This window comes from Antennarius striatus, chromosome 19 (genome assembly GCF_040054535.1).
Source record: "Antennarius striatus isolate MH-2024 chromosome 19, ASM4005453v1, whole genome shotgun sequence".
Classification (NCBI taxonomy): domain Eukaryota; kingdom Metazoa; phylum Chordata; class Actinopteri; order Lophiiformes; family Antennariidae; genus Antennarius; species Antennarius striatus.
In genome coordinates, this window is record NC_090794.1 from 836,094 (window position 1) to 849,192 (window position 13,099).

A 13,099-nucleotide genomic window follows, 5' to 3' on the forward strand; every position below is an offset into this window, starting at 1 on the left:
GCCGACGGACGGGGGGGAGGTGGAGAGCGGAGAGCTCCGCTGGCCGCCTGATGATGTCAGCAGTGATGTCAGAGAGAGCCCCGCCCACCTGGCAGGTAAGGTCATCACACTGTCCAGCGGTAACAGATGTATTGATTAGTAATGATCAGGTGACGTCAGCAGGTGCTTGTTTTCCAGGCGTGGAGGAGACCAGCCGATGGGGCGGGGCTAAAGGTACCAACTGATCGTTACTCTCAGCCAATCAGTGTGGAGGTCTATGTGACGAAAGGGGAAGGCGGGGCCAACTTATGTGTAGCCCCTCCCCCTGATGAGGAGTCAAAGCAGGACATTGATTGGACGACAAGGAGATACAATAAATACAAGGAAGGTCAACTGCCCCAGAGGATGATGGGACATTGAATTTGGGACACACACACACACACACACATTTATATACACACATTTTTGTGTATAAATCACAATATAATAATAATAATAATAATAATAATAATAATAATAATACTACTACTACTACTAATAATAATAATAATAATAATAATAATAATAATAATAATAATAATAATACTACTACTACTAATAATAATAATAATAATAATAATAATAATAATAATAATAATAATAATAATACGTAAATAATAATATCAATTCAGGAAAAATGTGAAGGAACACATGATTTAATGAATTTTAAGTCGTCTCTGCTTTTATAACGTGTGTTTGTGTGAATTATTGATCACAGTGAAGTCGTTGGAAACTAGTTTTCATTTCTGTTTCTCTTAAATTTGTCCCATTAAAAGTCCTGAAACATCAGAGCGTGAAGTCGGTTTATTACAAATGACAGGATGTAAATATAAACAAAAGCTGTTGAGGTGAACATGAGCTCCATCAGAAGGTTCCACCATCAGAAACACCCGACTGCAGATCAACGCGTAGAAAAGTGACGTCAAGAGGAAACACGGAGTCGACATGAACGCCGTTTGGTTTGCGTCTCTATTCAGCCTCTAAAGCTCACATGCACTGTAAAAAAAAAAACAAAGCCAGAATGACCAAACACCTGCATCAGCAGCGGTCACATGATCACAGCAGCGGCCAATCAATACATTCCGATGGCTGCAGGAGCAGGAAGCGCCTCGGCTCCGCCTGTTTTTTACAAGGTGTCAAATGAAAAAAAGTGCACATTTGGTGAAATAGCCTCAAACGCTCACCTGCCACAAGCTACAGGAAACATGCACGTCGCAAAATAAAAGCATCCTGTTTCACAAAATAAAAGCATCCTGTTTCACAAAATAAAAGCATCCTGTTTCTCCATCCCAACTCTCCTACATCGACTCAAGGGAAAATCCTCATTTCAGTTTCAGCTCTGGGTGTTCACTGCATCCAGATGTATTTAGCTTAGCACAAACATTCGAAACAGCGGGAAACTGTTAGCCTCATAGTATCACAAGAGGAAGAACCACCCTGTGTCATGTGATGTTAAATGAAAGCGAATAGAAACAAAGGAAAAAAAGTAGTAAGCAATGTGGCTAGTCGTTAGCTAAAACCCTCTGGTTTCATTAATACTGAGTTTAAATTCTGATTAGTGTCCATAAATTACGACAGAACGTCTGTTTTTTAGCTTTTTAAACGAGTTACACTTTCGGCACGAGTGAACGGTCACGTTTGGCAATGAGCTTTTTAGCTAACAGCATCTAACTTGTGGGTTATTTTTCTGCTTCGATGGCGAGAAGCTAACAGTTACCCCTTTGCTTCCAGTATTAGCACGAAGCTAGGCTAACAACATCTTGATGCTACCTGGACACGCAGCGAAAAAACACAACATCGTTCTGAATCCAGCAACAACGTAGATGGCTAGCAATCCGGATCACACACACACACACACACACACACACACACACACACACACACACACACACACACACACACACACACACACACACACATACAGATACCCCCACCATGAGCTGAAGGGTGTTTGTGTAAAACTGTAAATATTCATGTTGTACTTTTCTAAGCAGGTTCAGAATGTTTGTAGAGGAAAGCTAACGTAAGACCTGGAGGCTAACGCTAATCCCACGAACACGGTTTGTCGTAGACTTCGGGAACAAAATATTCTTAACTCAATTTTTTTTAAAAACTTTTTTTCCAGATTTTCCAGACACAATGAACTACAATGCTGCTGTCATGGAGACAGTTCTGGTCGTAATACTACAGTGAGGGGATGCTAACACCTAGCCCTCATTTTCTCAAATCGAAACGAGACAAACGATCTGTTTTAGTTGACTTGACATTCAGGTGCAGCGAACCAGAAGCCGTTTTTCACGATTATTGCACAATCACAGCGAGATGGTAACAGAACATTCACTAAAAGATAACGCCGGACGTTCTGACGCGATTCGACTTCCTGGTTCTAAACACGGACAGAAGAACGGAGACACCATCTATCGTCTGTTTAACGCAACAACAGGTGATCAAAGCACAAAACTTATCAATATACCGTATGTTTGTACATTGTCGACGTACGACTTCACTGTGAGCGGCTGCTTTGTTTTGTAGCTCGGACTAAAGTTTGTTCGGCTTGTGCGACGTCGAAGCAGCTCTACATAAATATATCGTTTCACTCAACGGAATCAACAGAAACAAATGAGACGTTTTGTCTTTGGATGGTCGGAGTTCATCCACACCACCGGCAGAAAGACAGTCCAAAGCTAGGCTAAGCTAATCTAGAGTGTTCCTGGTGCTACAGCCAGAGTCCATCTGGGTGGCGCTGTCCTTGGAGAGGGGCTGCAGGTGGTGTGGAGACGGGGTTACCACCCGGGGGGTGCTACGGCGGCTGTCTCAGGCCAGGTGGTGGGTCCCGCCGGTGCCGCGAGCCGACCTTTTGGTGCTTTCGTTGGTGTTGGAGGTCGGAGCGCCACCGCGAGGTCTGGCGGCAGGTTTCTTGTCCTTTAACGACGTCCTGGTTTGACCGAGGGACGACGCCCCAACGGCTGCCGTCTTGAGACCCCCACCGGGTTCCACAATAGTGTTTATGACTACGGCAAGAAAAAGAGGACACTAACGATCATTTCCCGCCCCACTGGGTCAACCAATGAGAATGTTAAGATCTTTATTACTAGATTTCTTTGTGCTCTCGCAGTGGAGTAAAGCCAGTACCTTCAAGCTGCCTCTGGACTCTCCTCAGCTCCTTCAGGATGGAGGTAATTTCCTGTGGGATTAAACGGAACAGAACACATAGCGTTGCAGCGGCGCTGACTTCGGATCAGGGGGTTTGTGATCGTAGAGTTTGACACAAACCTTGTTGGATGTTTTCAGGAGGGGGACTTCATTCTCAGCGTTGATCTTCGCCTCAATTTCTTCCCAGACGTCCGCTTTGTTCTGGAACAGAACCCTGGGAACGGACAAACACAGCGTCTGGATGAACCACCCGAGACCTGGATGGACAATCCTAGAAACATCCTGGTCTCCACCCTGACGGGTCAGGTTTGTCATGGAAACAGGAATCGCGGCTTCCTTACTTCATTTTCTCGGCCAGCTGCTCCGTGTTCTCCCGGATGGCCTGAGACAGCTGAGACACCGGGTTCAGCATCAGGTTGTCCAGGATCACCTGAAAGACAGGGACTGGGATGAACCACCGGGAGCGCCGGCTGGACAGAAGGTTACTTCCTGTTGTCCCAGCACACTAAAACTAACTGCAGCAGCTGCAGCCGCCATGGATCAGGGTATGTTCACACTGCAGACTCATTTCGGAAACCGTTCTCATGTCGGAAATGGTTCTAATGTCGGAAACGGATCTCATGTCGGAAATGGTTCTTATGTTGGAAAGTGTTCTCATGTCGGAAACTTCTCGTCAGAAAATGGTTCTCATGTTCCAAACCGTTGTCATGTCAGAAACTGTTCTCATGTTGGAAACAGTCTCAAAAACGGTCCTCATGTCACAAATGTTTCTCATGAGGGAACCTGATCTTGATCCTGAGACTTTGCTGGTGTCAGAACCCTTTCTCATTTTGGAAACCGTTCTCATGTTTGAAACCGTTTTCAGGACGGACACTTCTCATGTTGTAAACTGTTCTCCTGTCAGAAGCTGTTCTCATTTTAGAAATCGTTCTCATATTGGCAACTTTTCTCATGTCAGAACCTGGTCTCATGTTGGAACGGTTCTCGTGTCAGAAACGATTCTCATGTCGGAAGTGTTTCTCATGAGGGAAACTGATCTCTATCAGAGACTCTGTTCGTGCCAGAACCCTTTCTCATGTCAGAAACTGTTCTCATGTCGGAACCTGTTCTCATGTTAGAAATCGTTCTCATGCTGGAAACCGTTCACTGCTGCAGTGTGAACGTAGCCTCGGTGGGATTGGACAGTGACCTCTTCGCGGTTCCATGGGCGGCGCTGCTTAGAACCGGGCTCCGGCTCGTTCATGTTCGCGTCCAGGTCGGAGACAGCGGCAGAACCTGGAGGAACCTTCTGGTAGTTTAAACTGGCCTCAGGGATACGGTGGACCAGCTGGAAAGAGAGTAGAGTGATCCATCCACTGAAAACTGGTCAGCAGCGGGCCGGCGCTGTCCGGCGCCGCGCCGTGAACACATGCACCAAGTCAACATGCAGCTGCAATGGTGGGGGGCAGTGAATTTTAGTACTGCTGGGATACAGCGTGTTAACCAGACAAGTGCCAACCGGTGCAAAGCTCCATGAACTGTCTCCAAACCAGTAAAACCAGTTCATTCATGTGAAGGAAAACGGTTTGCAACGAGCAAAACTACTGAGGATAAAAGAGAATGATCCATGAGACGCTTCTGGAGTTTCACAGCGTTCTCCTCAACGACTGAGAAAGACGGAGACGGATTCAGGAATCAAAATCAACGGAAGACAAACTGTCTTCCAAGAGTCTCAAGATAATAAATGCTGGTAATACAGGTCCTCATTGGGCTTTCGTCCTGAACAGGATGTGTGCTAATGCTTTTAGCATAGCGGCTAGAGATTGCTGGTCTTCAAACAAGTTTGGAGCCGCTTAGGTTTCATCCTATAAACTACAGAAAATTCCTGTTTGATTATTTAAACTTTTAAACACGTCTCCATCCTCGTCTTAACTGTGAAGCTCCAAAAGTGTTTTGTGATAGTTTCATTTTTGGGTAGATGTTCGAAAACTCGGTAGTTTTGTCTTTGATAACCTTTCAGACCAGAACAACAAACCACCATTAAAAATAAAAAGTCAGACGCAGTGACTCAGTGATGGGAGGGGCAGGACGGTGGAGGAGGGGAACCAATCACAGAGCAGGAGGGGTGATGAGTCAGAGTTTGACACCTGAGATGATCGAACCCCTGGGGAGTATGGGTAAGATGGCGCCTGTGCAGCGGGACAGAGAAATGAGTCATGAGAACCTGAAGCATGATGAAGCTCCTGAACCGTTCCTTCTGAGAACGCTAGGTCAAACCCCGACATACAAAGAGCAGAGGCCCCACCCACCTTGAGTCAAGACCTGCCTGTTAAAAAAACGGGTTCTCCATCGTCACCAAGAATTCCTTCATGTTGGAGAGAACCTTGATATGACGTTTAGAACTTACGATGTGATTTGGTTTTACAGTCGAAACTTGTGATATCTTGTATCTCAAAGAACTTGTATGTCGAGGTTCTATTGTGTATAAACATATTTTACTGACGCTGTGTGTATGTGGGGGGTGGTGGACGTTTCCCACCTCCTCTCTGGCTGAGATGTTGGACGCTGGCGTGTTGGGCAGAGAACTTTGTGACGTGACGGTTCCCAAACCAGAAGTGGGCGAGTCTCCATCCCCGGCAACGTCGTGGATCTCCTTCGCCAGGATGGCCAGATCTTTGGCCAGATCCTGGCTGAGCCTGAAGAGGAAACACAAGACAAACTTTGGACGCTCTGGGAATGAAGAACCAACCAATAGCAAACAAGGAGATCAGAGTTCGGTTACGCTTTGAATCAAAGGTACATAAGGATGTTTTATCGCTTGATTACTTGGCGATCTCGGCACTGTGCGTGGACCAGTTCTGGTAAGGGTCAACATCATTCTGGTCCTCGTCTTCCTCCGTCTCTTGGGAGACCGACTTGGATCGGGTGGCAGCCGTCCGGTGGGTGCGTGGCGCCTGGGTCGATGTGGAGGAGTGGGAGGAGCGTTTTGGTTTGGGGGTCCCGGCGCTCATCTCGTAATCTTCCTCGGAGGAGGAAGAGAAGTCCGAACCTTTCTGCCTGCGTCGAGAACCTGAACAGATTTGAATGCAGATCCGTTTTACCAAAGCTGCTCGAGGTGAGGGTGAGGTGTCGACACCTTCACATGCCATAATATGCTGCTGTTTCCATGGTAACAGACTAGCATTAGCAAGGACAGAAAACCCATTGTTGACAACAGCAAAATCTGAACTAAGCTTGATGAATGTCCCCGAGAGTTTATCAAGTCAAGTCTGAGACTCACCGGTACTGGGATACTTGGCTCCACTGGACCGGGTACGCGTAAGTGGTTGCTTCCCCACAGCTCCACCCCCTTTGCTTCCTCCTGGGCGTGCATCACCCACAGATGTCTTCCTTGTGGTGACGCCAGATTCAGAGTTCCGATTAGAGAAACCGGACCGGCCTGTGGATGTGGTCTCGTTGTCACTGGGAGCCGTGAAGGAGCCCGTTCTTTTCCTCGGCATCGCCAAGATGTCCAACCTGGACAATTTCTTGCCTTCTGCAGACACTTTGGGCGCAGCGACATTGTCAGAATTCTGGGAAGCCCGATCAGTCTCGGTCCCTTCATTGTCTGAAGCGTCGCCCAGGCGTGCCCTACGAAGCATGGAGGCTCTTGTTGGGCGTGGCGCTGATAGACTGTTAGAACGTGTCAGAACCTGTTGGGTTGCCGTCTTGGGCGTCTTTCCATTGTCTTCTTTCTGAAGAGGGGCGATGATTTTCTTGCTACGGCTAGACGGACGTGAAAGTTCATGGTCAGAAGACGTTTGTTCAGTCCATTGTGGACCAGAACCCTGCTGACCCTCTGAAAGATCTAGAGATCCACGGTTTCCGGCGCTGCGGCGCATCTGGAAGCGCTTCGTGGCGTCTGCTTTGCTTGATGCGTCTGTTGTCGTCTGGTTTCGGCGTTTCTCAGAGAGTCTCTCGCGGGCGGTGAGCTGCCGACCCTTGTCTTGGATCGACGGGCTGGAGGAGGACTTCTCTTTTTGGAGGCTGCTGATGGCGGGACGCTTCTTAGAAGCCGAGCTGACTGGAACATTTTTGCTGCTCACCTGGCTGACGGTGCTTGCCGTGTCCACATCCGACTCACCAGAAAGGGAGTCGTCAATGTGGGTGGAGGAGCCTCCTTTTTTTGAACTCCGACCGGAACCGGACGAGGGGAACTTGGCCTCCAGGAAGGATAGACTACCTTCCACCTCCTGAAGGAAGGACTGGGAGTCTTGAATGTTTTCCCTCCTCTGCTCCAGATCCCTGATGGACGGATGGCTGGAGATGTGGGGGAGCTTCTTCAGCTGGGTGGTGTCGCTAGGACGGTCTTTGGTGAAACTCTCCTGTCTGACGATGGATGATATGTAGCTGTCTTTGGTGGGGACAGGATCTTTGTCCTGCGTTTGGAGGTTTGGAGCAGAGCTGTTTGGTTTGACGCCCGTCCTTCTGGGTTCGTGTCCACTCAGGTGTCGAATCAGGACTGTTGTGGGGGGAGTTTTCATCAAGGGGTCACGTGTCTTCTCAGACTGTACCGTGCTACGAGTCTGGTCAGGTTTCGTGGGACCATCTTCAGAACCAATGTAGAAACATGTTGATTTGGTAGAAGGAGGCATTTTCTCCGGACCCCTGAACTGAGGAGCAGCAGCTCCAGGACAGACGGATCCAGTCTGGACCTGATTTTTTCTCGTCCACTCCAGAAGAGGTCCATCATCTGAGCGGCTGGCATCGCTGAGACTATCTGGATCAACGTCATCCTGAACCGACAGACACTGGGTGGGGTCCCGTGGCTGAGGAGGACCGGAGACTCTGTCCAGAGGTTCCTGTCCTTGGTAAGGTTCATGACGAATCAGGATGCTCGGATGAACGCTATCCAGCTTTTCCGGAGGGACCTGGGGAAGCAACCTTCTGGTCCTGCAGCTGTGGCTGGACTCCAACTCAGCGTTTTCATAGCTGTAGTGTCCCATCGCCCGGTTCATGAAGTACGAGTCTACAAGACAAAATAAAAGTATCTCAGTGACCTCAGATTAGCCAGACCTAATGGATTATTCTGATCCAGATGCAGAATTTTAAGGGTACCTTCCGGACATTCCCCCTGAGGTGGGGTGGAACCGGGTTCGGCGTAGCTGTCTGCTAGACTGGCCCACCGTGAGACCCATTTAGGTCCTTCAGGACCGGCCGGATGAGCTGACGGAACCTAGACCACAAAATAACGTAAGCAACATTAGCGGACCGGAGCAATGATGACTACCTGACAATGGACACCAGTCCTCATGCACTGGGTTGACAACATGCTACACTGGTGTTTTTCTTGCCCTGGGTGTTTACCTGTCTGGGGCCCGTTGGGGGGCCGCTGATAGCAGCTGGGATAAAGCCATGCAACAGGTCCACAGTGCTACCATCGCTAGGTAGGTTAGCTTTCTCATCCTTGCCATCATTTATTACAGGCCTATACACTCCTGTGTTCACACCACTGTACTCTGGAGAGTCGAGGACACCAAACACCTGTCGGAGCACAGGGCATGCATGAAGAGGGGGGGTCACAGAAGGACAAGAGGTCTCATGCTTCCCTAAGCCAATCACAACACTTGTTCTGTTAGTCCGTCTCATGTTCAAGTAGTTCCAGTTCTCAGAAGTGTCAAACATTAGGACTGTGTTGGTATGGACAACTGGTTGGGTCGCTAACGTAAGGAGGAAGTTATGAGCTCGGAGTCAAAGACTCTTATGATTATTTATTCCATCTTTTATTTGTTCAGTGCTAATAAGTTGAAGTCTACCAAACCCTTTATTCTATTATAGTTGTGTTGAGATCACGGACACCCAACGTGGAACCGACGCCTCTTTGGCTCCAAGCCCTCGTTCACGTGAACCTCCACCGGTGAGGACTCTACACATACTTTCCCGCCGCATCGCGCTAAAATCTGAGCTAGAAACACTCCCGATCACCTGGTCGATCATGTTGCGAGCCTCCTCCACCTCTTTGTCCTGGGACTCCGTCTCGATGGTGTAGGTCCCAGCATCGCTCAGGCTGTCGTCCTCCTCGTTCCTCAACATCATCCGCGGTGAGCTTCTGGGGTCTGCTGCTCGGACCCCTGGGGGCAGCATGGGGGACATTGGAGGCCCAGAGGCGCTGGCTGGGGGGGCTGGAGTACTAGAAGGAACCGAAGACTTGGAGAGTCCTGAAGGCTGTAAGGGAGAGGTGGGGTAGGAGGCCGAGCAAGGAGCTGGAGGTTCTGGAGGGGAGGGGATTCTCGCCTGAGGAGGCGACACCATCACCGGTGGGGCGGACATCGGAGGCGGAGTTATCCTTTCGTTTGTTGGGGAAGAATCCCGCTGTCCAGAATCCTTCAAGAATTCTGCAACAAACTCCTGGGCGAGCTTGGACTTCTTCCCGATGCTGCCGAAGGGTCTGATGATAATACCAGACGAGGAGCGGGAGGAGGAACCAGAGGAGGCCGCCTCCCCCTCTGTCTTCTCCCTCTTCAGAGAACTGGACCTCTGGGGGCCGCCGTACCCCTGACCCTTCAGGGGAACCGTCACCTGCTGGGTGGGGGGGATGTGCCCGTGTATCGACGCCGGCCTCTCGCCGCCCTTACGTCGCTCCAGCTTAGTCTTCAGGGCGGAGTACGAGTCGCCATGGGCGGGGTTGTGCGTGAAGGACTGCGAGCGTTTCTTGCGAGGGTTGTCGTCGAAGAACTCGATGATGAAGGCCTGCTGGGGGAGGTGCTCTGGGGGGCCCTGCTTTGGGGAATGAGGCTGAGGAGGGCTCTGGGACAGGGGCCGCTCAGGTGCCACGGGTGGAGCCGGCGCCGCTCTGGGTGGAGAATGTTGTAGAGGCTGGTGGGGCAGAGCCACCGGCTGGAAATGGACCGACTGAGCTGATTGGACCGTCTGCTGCGACGCCTCCGACTGCTCCGATTGCATGGAGTTGTGGGAGTCGCTCCTCCTGCCTTGGAGCACCGGGTCCTCCGAGTCGCTTTGGGTTCCATCCTCATGATGGTGACCTGGGAACAAATGTTAACACGGGTAGTCCTCAACATACTTACAATTCAACTTATGAACAACCTCTCAGAACCAGTTGTGCTCGTAGGTTGAGGACTACCTGTTCTCACTTTGGGTTCCATCTTCATGATGGTGACATTGGAACAAACGTTAACACGGGTAGTCCTCAACATACTTACAATTCAACTTATGAACAACCTCTCAGAACCAGTTGTGCTCGTAGGTTGAGGACTACCTGTTCTCACTTTGGGTTCCATCTTCATGATGGTGACATTGGAACAAACGTTAACACGGGTAGTCCTCAACATACGAACAATTCAACTTACAAACAACCTGAAGGGACCAGTTGTGCTTGTAGGTTGAGGACTACCTGTACATCTAATCTAAGAGTTCAGGGTTGTAGGATTCCTTTAGGTTGTGGATGATATTAACGTCAGCAGGGATAGAAAACCAGAATTGACACGGAAGGAGATCGATCTATAACCAATAACCAAACTGGGTTTCTATTATCCTTTACAGTTTTCACCTTTCAGAGTCTTGACGTTGATGGCGAGGTCGCTCTTGGTGCTGTAAACATCTTCACACGTTGGACGTCTTCGCATCATGCTGACATCACTGTGGACCAGCCAATCAGCCACCTTGCTCTCCACTGACATCACCTCAGCGGGCGTGGCTGACGTAAACTTGGGGGGCGGAGCCTGCTGCTTCCTCTGGCGGGTGGAGAACTTGGTCACGTGGTCTTTGATCTTGATCTTGCCCGGCATGCAGTCGTCAAACTCGATGGTGAAGGAGGCGTGGCTCTGAACCACGGGCGGGGTCGGCGTGGGAGGGGAGGCCGGAGCAAGGGGCGTGTCTGTATCCTTAGTGGGGATTTCATGAAGCTCCGCCCCTGAGGTTTTGGGATGCTGGAAGTCCTTGGTGGGGATCTCGAAGTAGCTGGGTTCGCGGTGGTACGGCGGGAAAACGCTCTTCTGTTGGGGGTCGGGTCCGGAAAATTCTGGATCGGCAGACGAAAGATCTCGATGGACGTCTGACGGGAAAACAGATCGACTCAGAACAGGAAGTGGAGCCTGCACCGGCACCCGGACCCGGAACCGGGCCCACGTCGGGTCTGGAACCAGGGAGGAGAAGCACGCGGTGGTTCTTACCTGCGTGAGGTTCGTCGCTGGCGTGAACTTTACTCCCATAATCCTCCTCTCCCCACCAGGAGGGCTGCCCGTACAGCGGTGTGGGCCGACACGCCGGGGCCTCTGTGGAACACACGGCAGGGGAAACCTGACTCAGCTGATTGTGAAAACGGTGACATCATAAGTTGTCCCGACCTACCTGGAGGAAGACTCTTTTTCTCCGCCTTTGTTCGCTCCTCTAGCTCCGCCCTCTTCCCCTCCGACGCCTTCAGGCTCATCTGGAGCTGACTGCTGTACTTCTCATGCTGCAACAGCAGGAGGCGCTGGTCACACACACCTCTGTCCGACACACACACACACACACACACACACACACACACACACACACACACACACACACACACACACACACACACACACACACACACACACACACACACACACTTACCTTTAGAGCTTCCTCTGGGACTTTGTGTTGACTCTTCTCCAGAACGTAGACGTGAGAATGTGGAGAGACGGTTAAGAAATGTAACACACACACACACACACACACACACACACACACACCCACACACACACACACACACACACACACACACACACACACCCACACACACACACACACACACACACACACACACACACACACACACACACCCACACACTCACACACAAACACACACACACACTGATGATGTCGTCTGAAGGATATCGTATCCGAAGCGGATGATGTCGGACAGTTTGAGGGTGATGTAGGTCTGATCGGGAATCCTCAGGTCGTTCACAAACGTCTGTAAACAAAAACAAAAACATCAAAACAAACAAACAAACAAACAGAATTATGTAAACAACAATCACAACTAATACATTGTGTTTTGTTTGTTTGATTTCCTTTCAGACGATCAATAATCGACGGTTTCCCCCTCGGAGGAGAGAACAGCCTCCGTCCCCGCCTCCGTCTCTACATGCCTGCTTCTGATTGGCTGGTGGCTGTGATGTCACGTGTCTCACCCCGTTGAGGCTGCCCAGGTCCTTCACCAGGTGCTCGTCCGTCGTCGGGTTGTAGTTGATGACGGCGTGCTGTTTGTCCACGCTGCGGGACTGAAATGACACTCACGCCGTTAGGTCACGTGACCGGGGACGTGTGGGCGGGGCTAAAGGCGGGACGATCACATGACCTCACCTGCAGCATGAGCTCGCAGTCCTCTCGGCCCACGAAGATCATCTCCTTGGGGAGGCGATGTCGGGTGCCTGAGCTGCTCACCAGGAACCATGATGTCACGCTCATCTTCACAGGCCTGCTGGGAAACCCCAGTGCATCCTGGGAAATGGAGAACAGACACTGTCAGACAGCAGAAGGATGACAATGTTTCACTGAAGCCATCAGGTGTCCACAGTCAAACAGTCTGTCCAGTTCTTCTGGAGACCCCTTAACCTGATCCAGATCCAGATCCTGATCCTGATCCTGATCCAGAACCAGAACCGGATCCAGATCCTGATCCAGAGCTGCTTCAGTTTCTGGTTCCTGAGGGATCTGATACCGTTCCTCTAGGTCCAGAATGTTCCTGGTTCTCCTCGTCCAGAAGGTTCTTCTGGTTCCAGTCTAAACCGATCCAGAACTTGTTCTAGAACTGGATTCTGAGGTCTGATTGGATCTTCATTCAATGAATGAAAAGGATGATGATGAAGATGGTGATGATGAAGATGATGAAGATAGTGACGATGATGATGGTGATGATGGTGATGATGAAGATGGTGATGATGAAGATGGTGATGATGGTGATGGTGATGATGAAGATGGT

General features: G+C 50.1%; 1 protein-coding gene across 1 annotated transcript; it reads right to left on the minus strand.

Annotated features, from left to right (window-relative positions):
* Positions 1 to 718: 718 nt before the first annotated feature.
* On the minus strand, positions 719 to 12,854 carry cep170bb (centrosomal protein 170Bb). Its single transcript, XM_068343041.1, has 19 exons — positions 12,481 to 12,854; positions 12,309 to 12,398; positions 12,010 to 12,088; positions 11,746 to 11,804; positions 11,497 to 11,602; positions 11,319 to 11,420; positions 10,697 to 11,200; positions 9,115 to 10,172; positions 8,497 to 8,673; positions 8,248 to 8,365; positions 6,431 to 8,158; positions 5,977 to 6,220; positions 5,690 to 5,846; positions 5,298 to 5,339; positions 4,361 to 4,498; positions 3,513 to 3,601; positions 3,292 to 3,385; positions 3,151 to 3,202; positions 719 to 3,029 (listed from the first exon to the last, which is right to left on the minus strand). Exons 1-19 carry the CDS (start codon positions 12,583 to 12,585, stop codon positions 2,833 to 2,835), a joined length of 5,139 nt encoding a protein of 1,712 aa, XP_068199142.1. The 5' UTR covers positions 12,586 to 12,854; the 3' UTR covers positions 719 to 2,832.
* Between the last annotated feature and the right edge of the window lie 245 nt (positions 12,855 to 13,099).

Excerpts from the sequence above, each read along its gene's own strand:
- cep170bb (XM_068343041.1), bottom strand. The coding sequence starts at position 12,585 with ATGAGCGTGACATCATGGTTCCTGGTGAGCAGCTCAGGCACCCGACAT. Across the intron at positions 11,805-12,009 it reads CATCATCCGCTTCGGATACG|ATTCTCACGTCTACGTTCTG; the intron begins ATATCCTTCAGA and ends CCGTCTCTCCAC. Across the intron at positions 11,421-11,496 it reads GAAAAAGAGTCTTCCTCCAG|AGGCCCCGGCGTGTCGGCCC; the intron begins GTAGGTCGGGAC and ends TGTGTTCCACAG.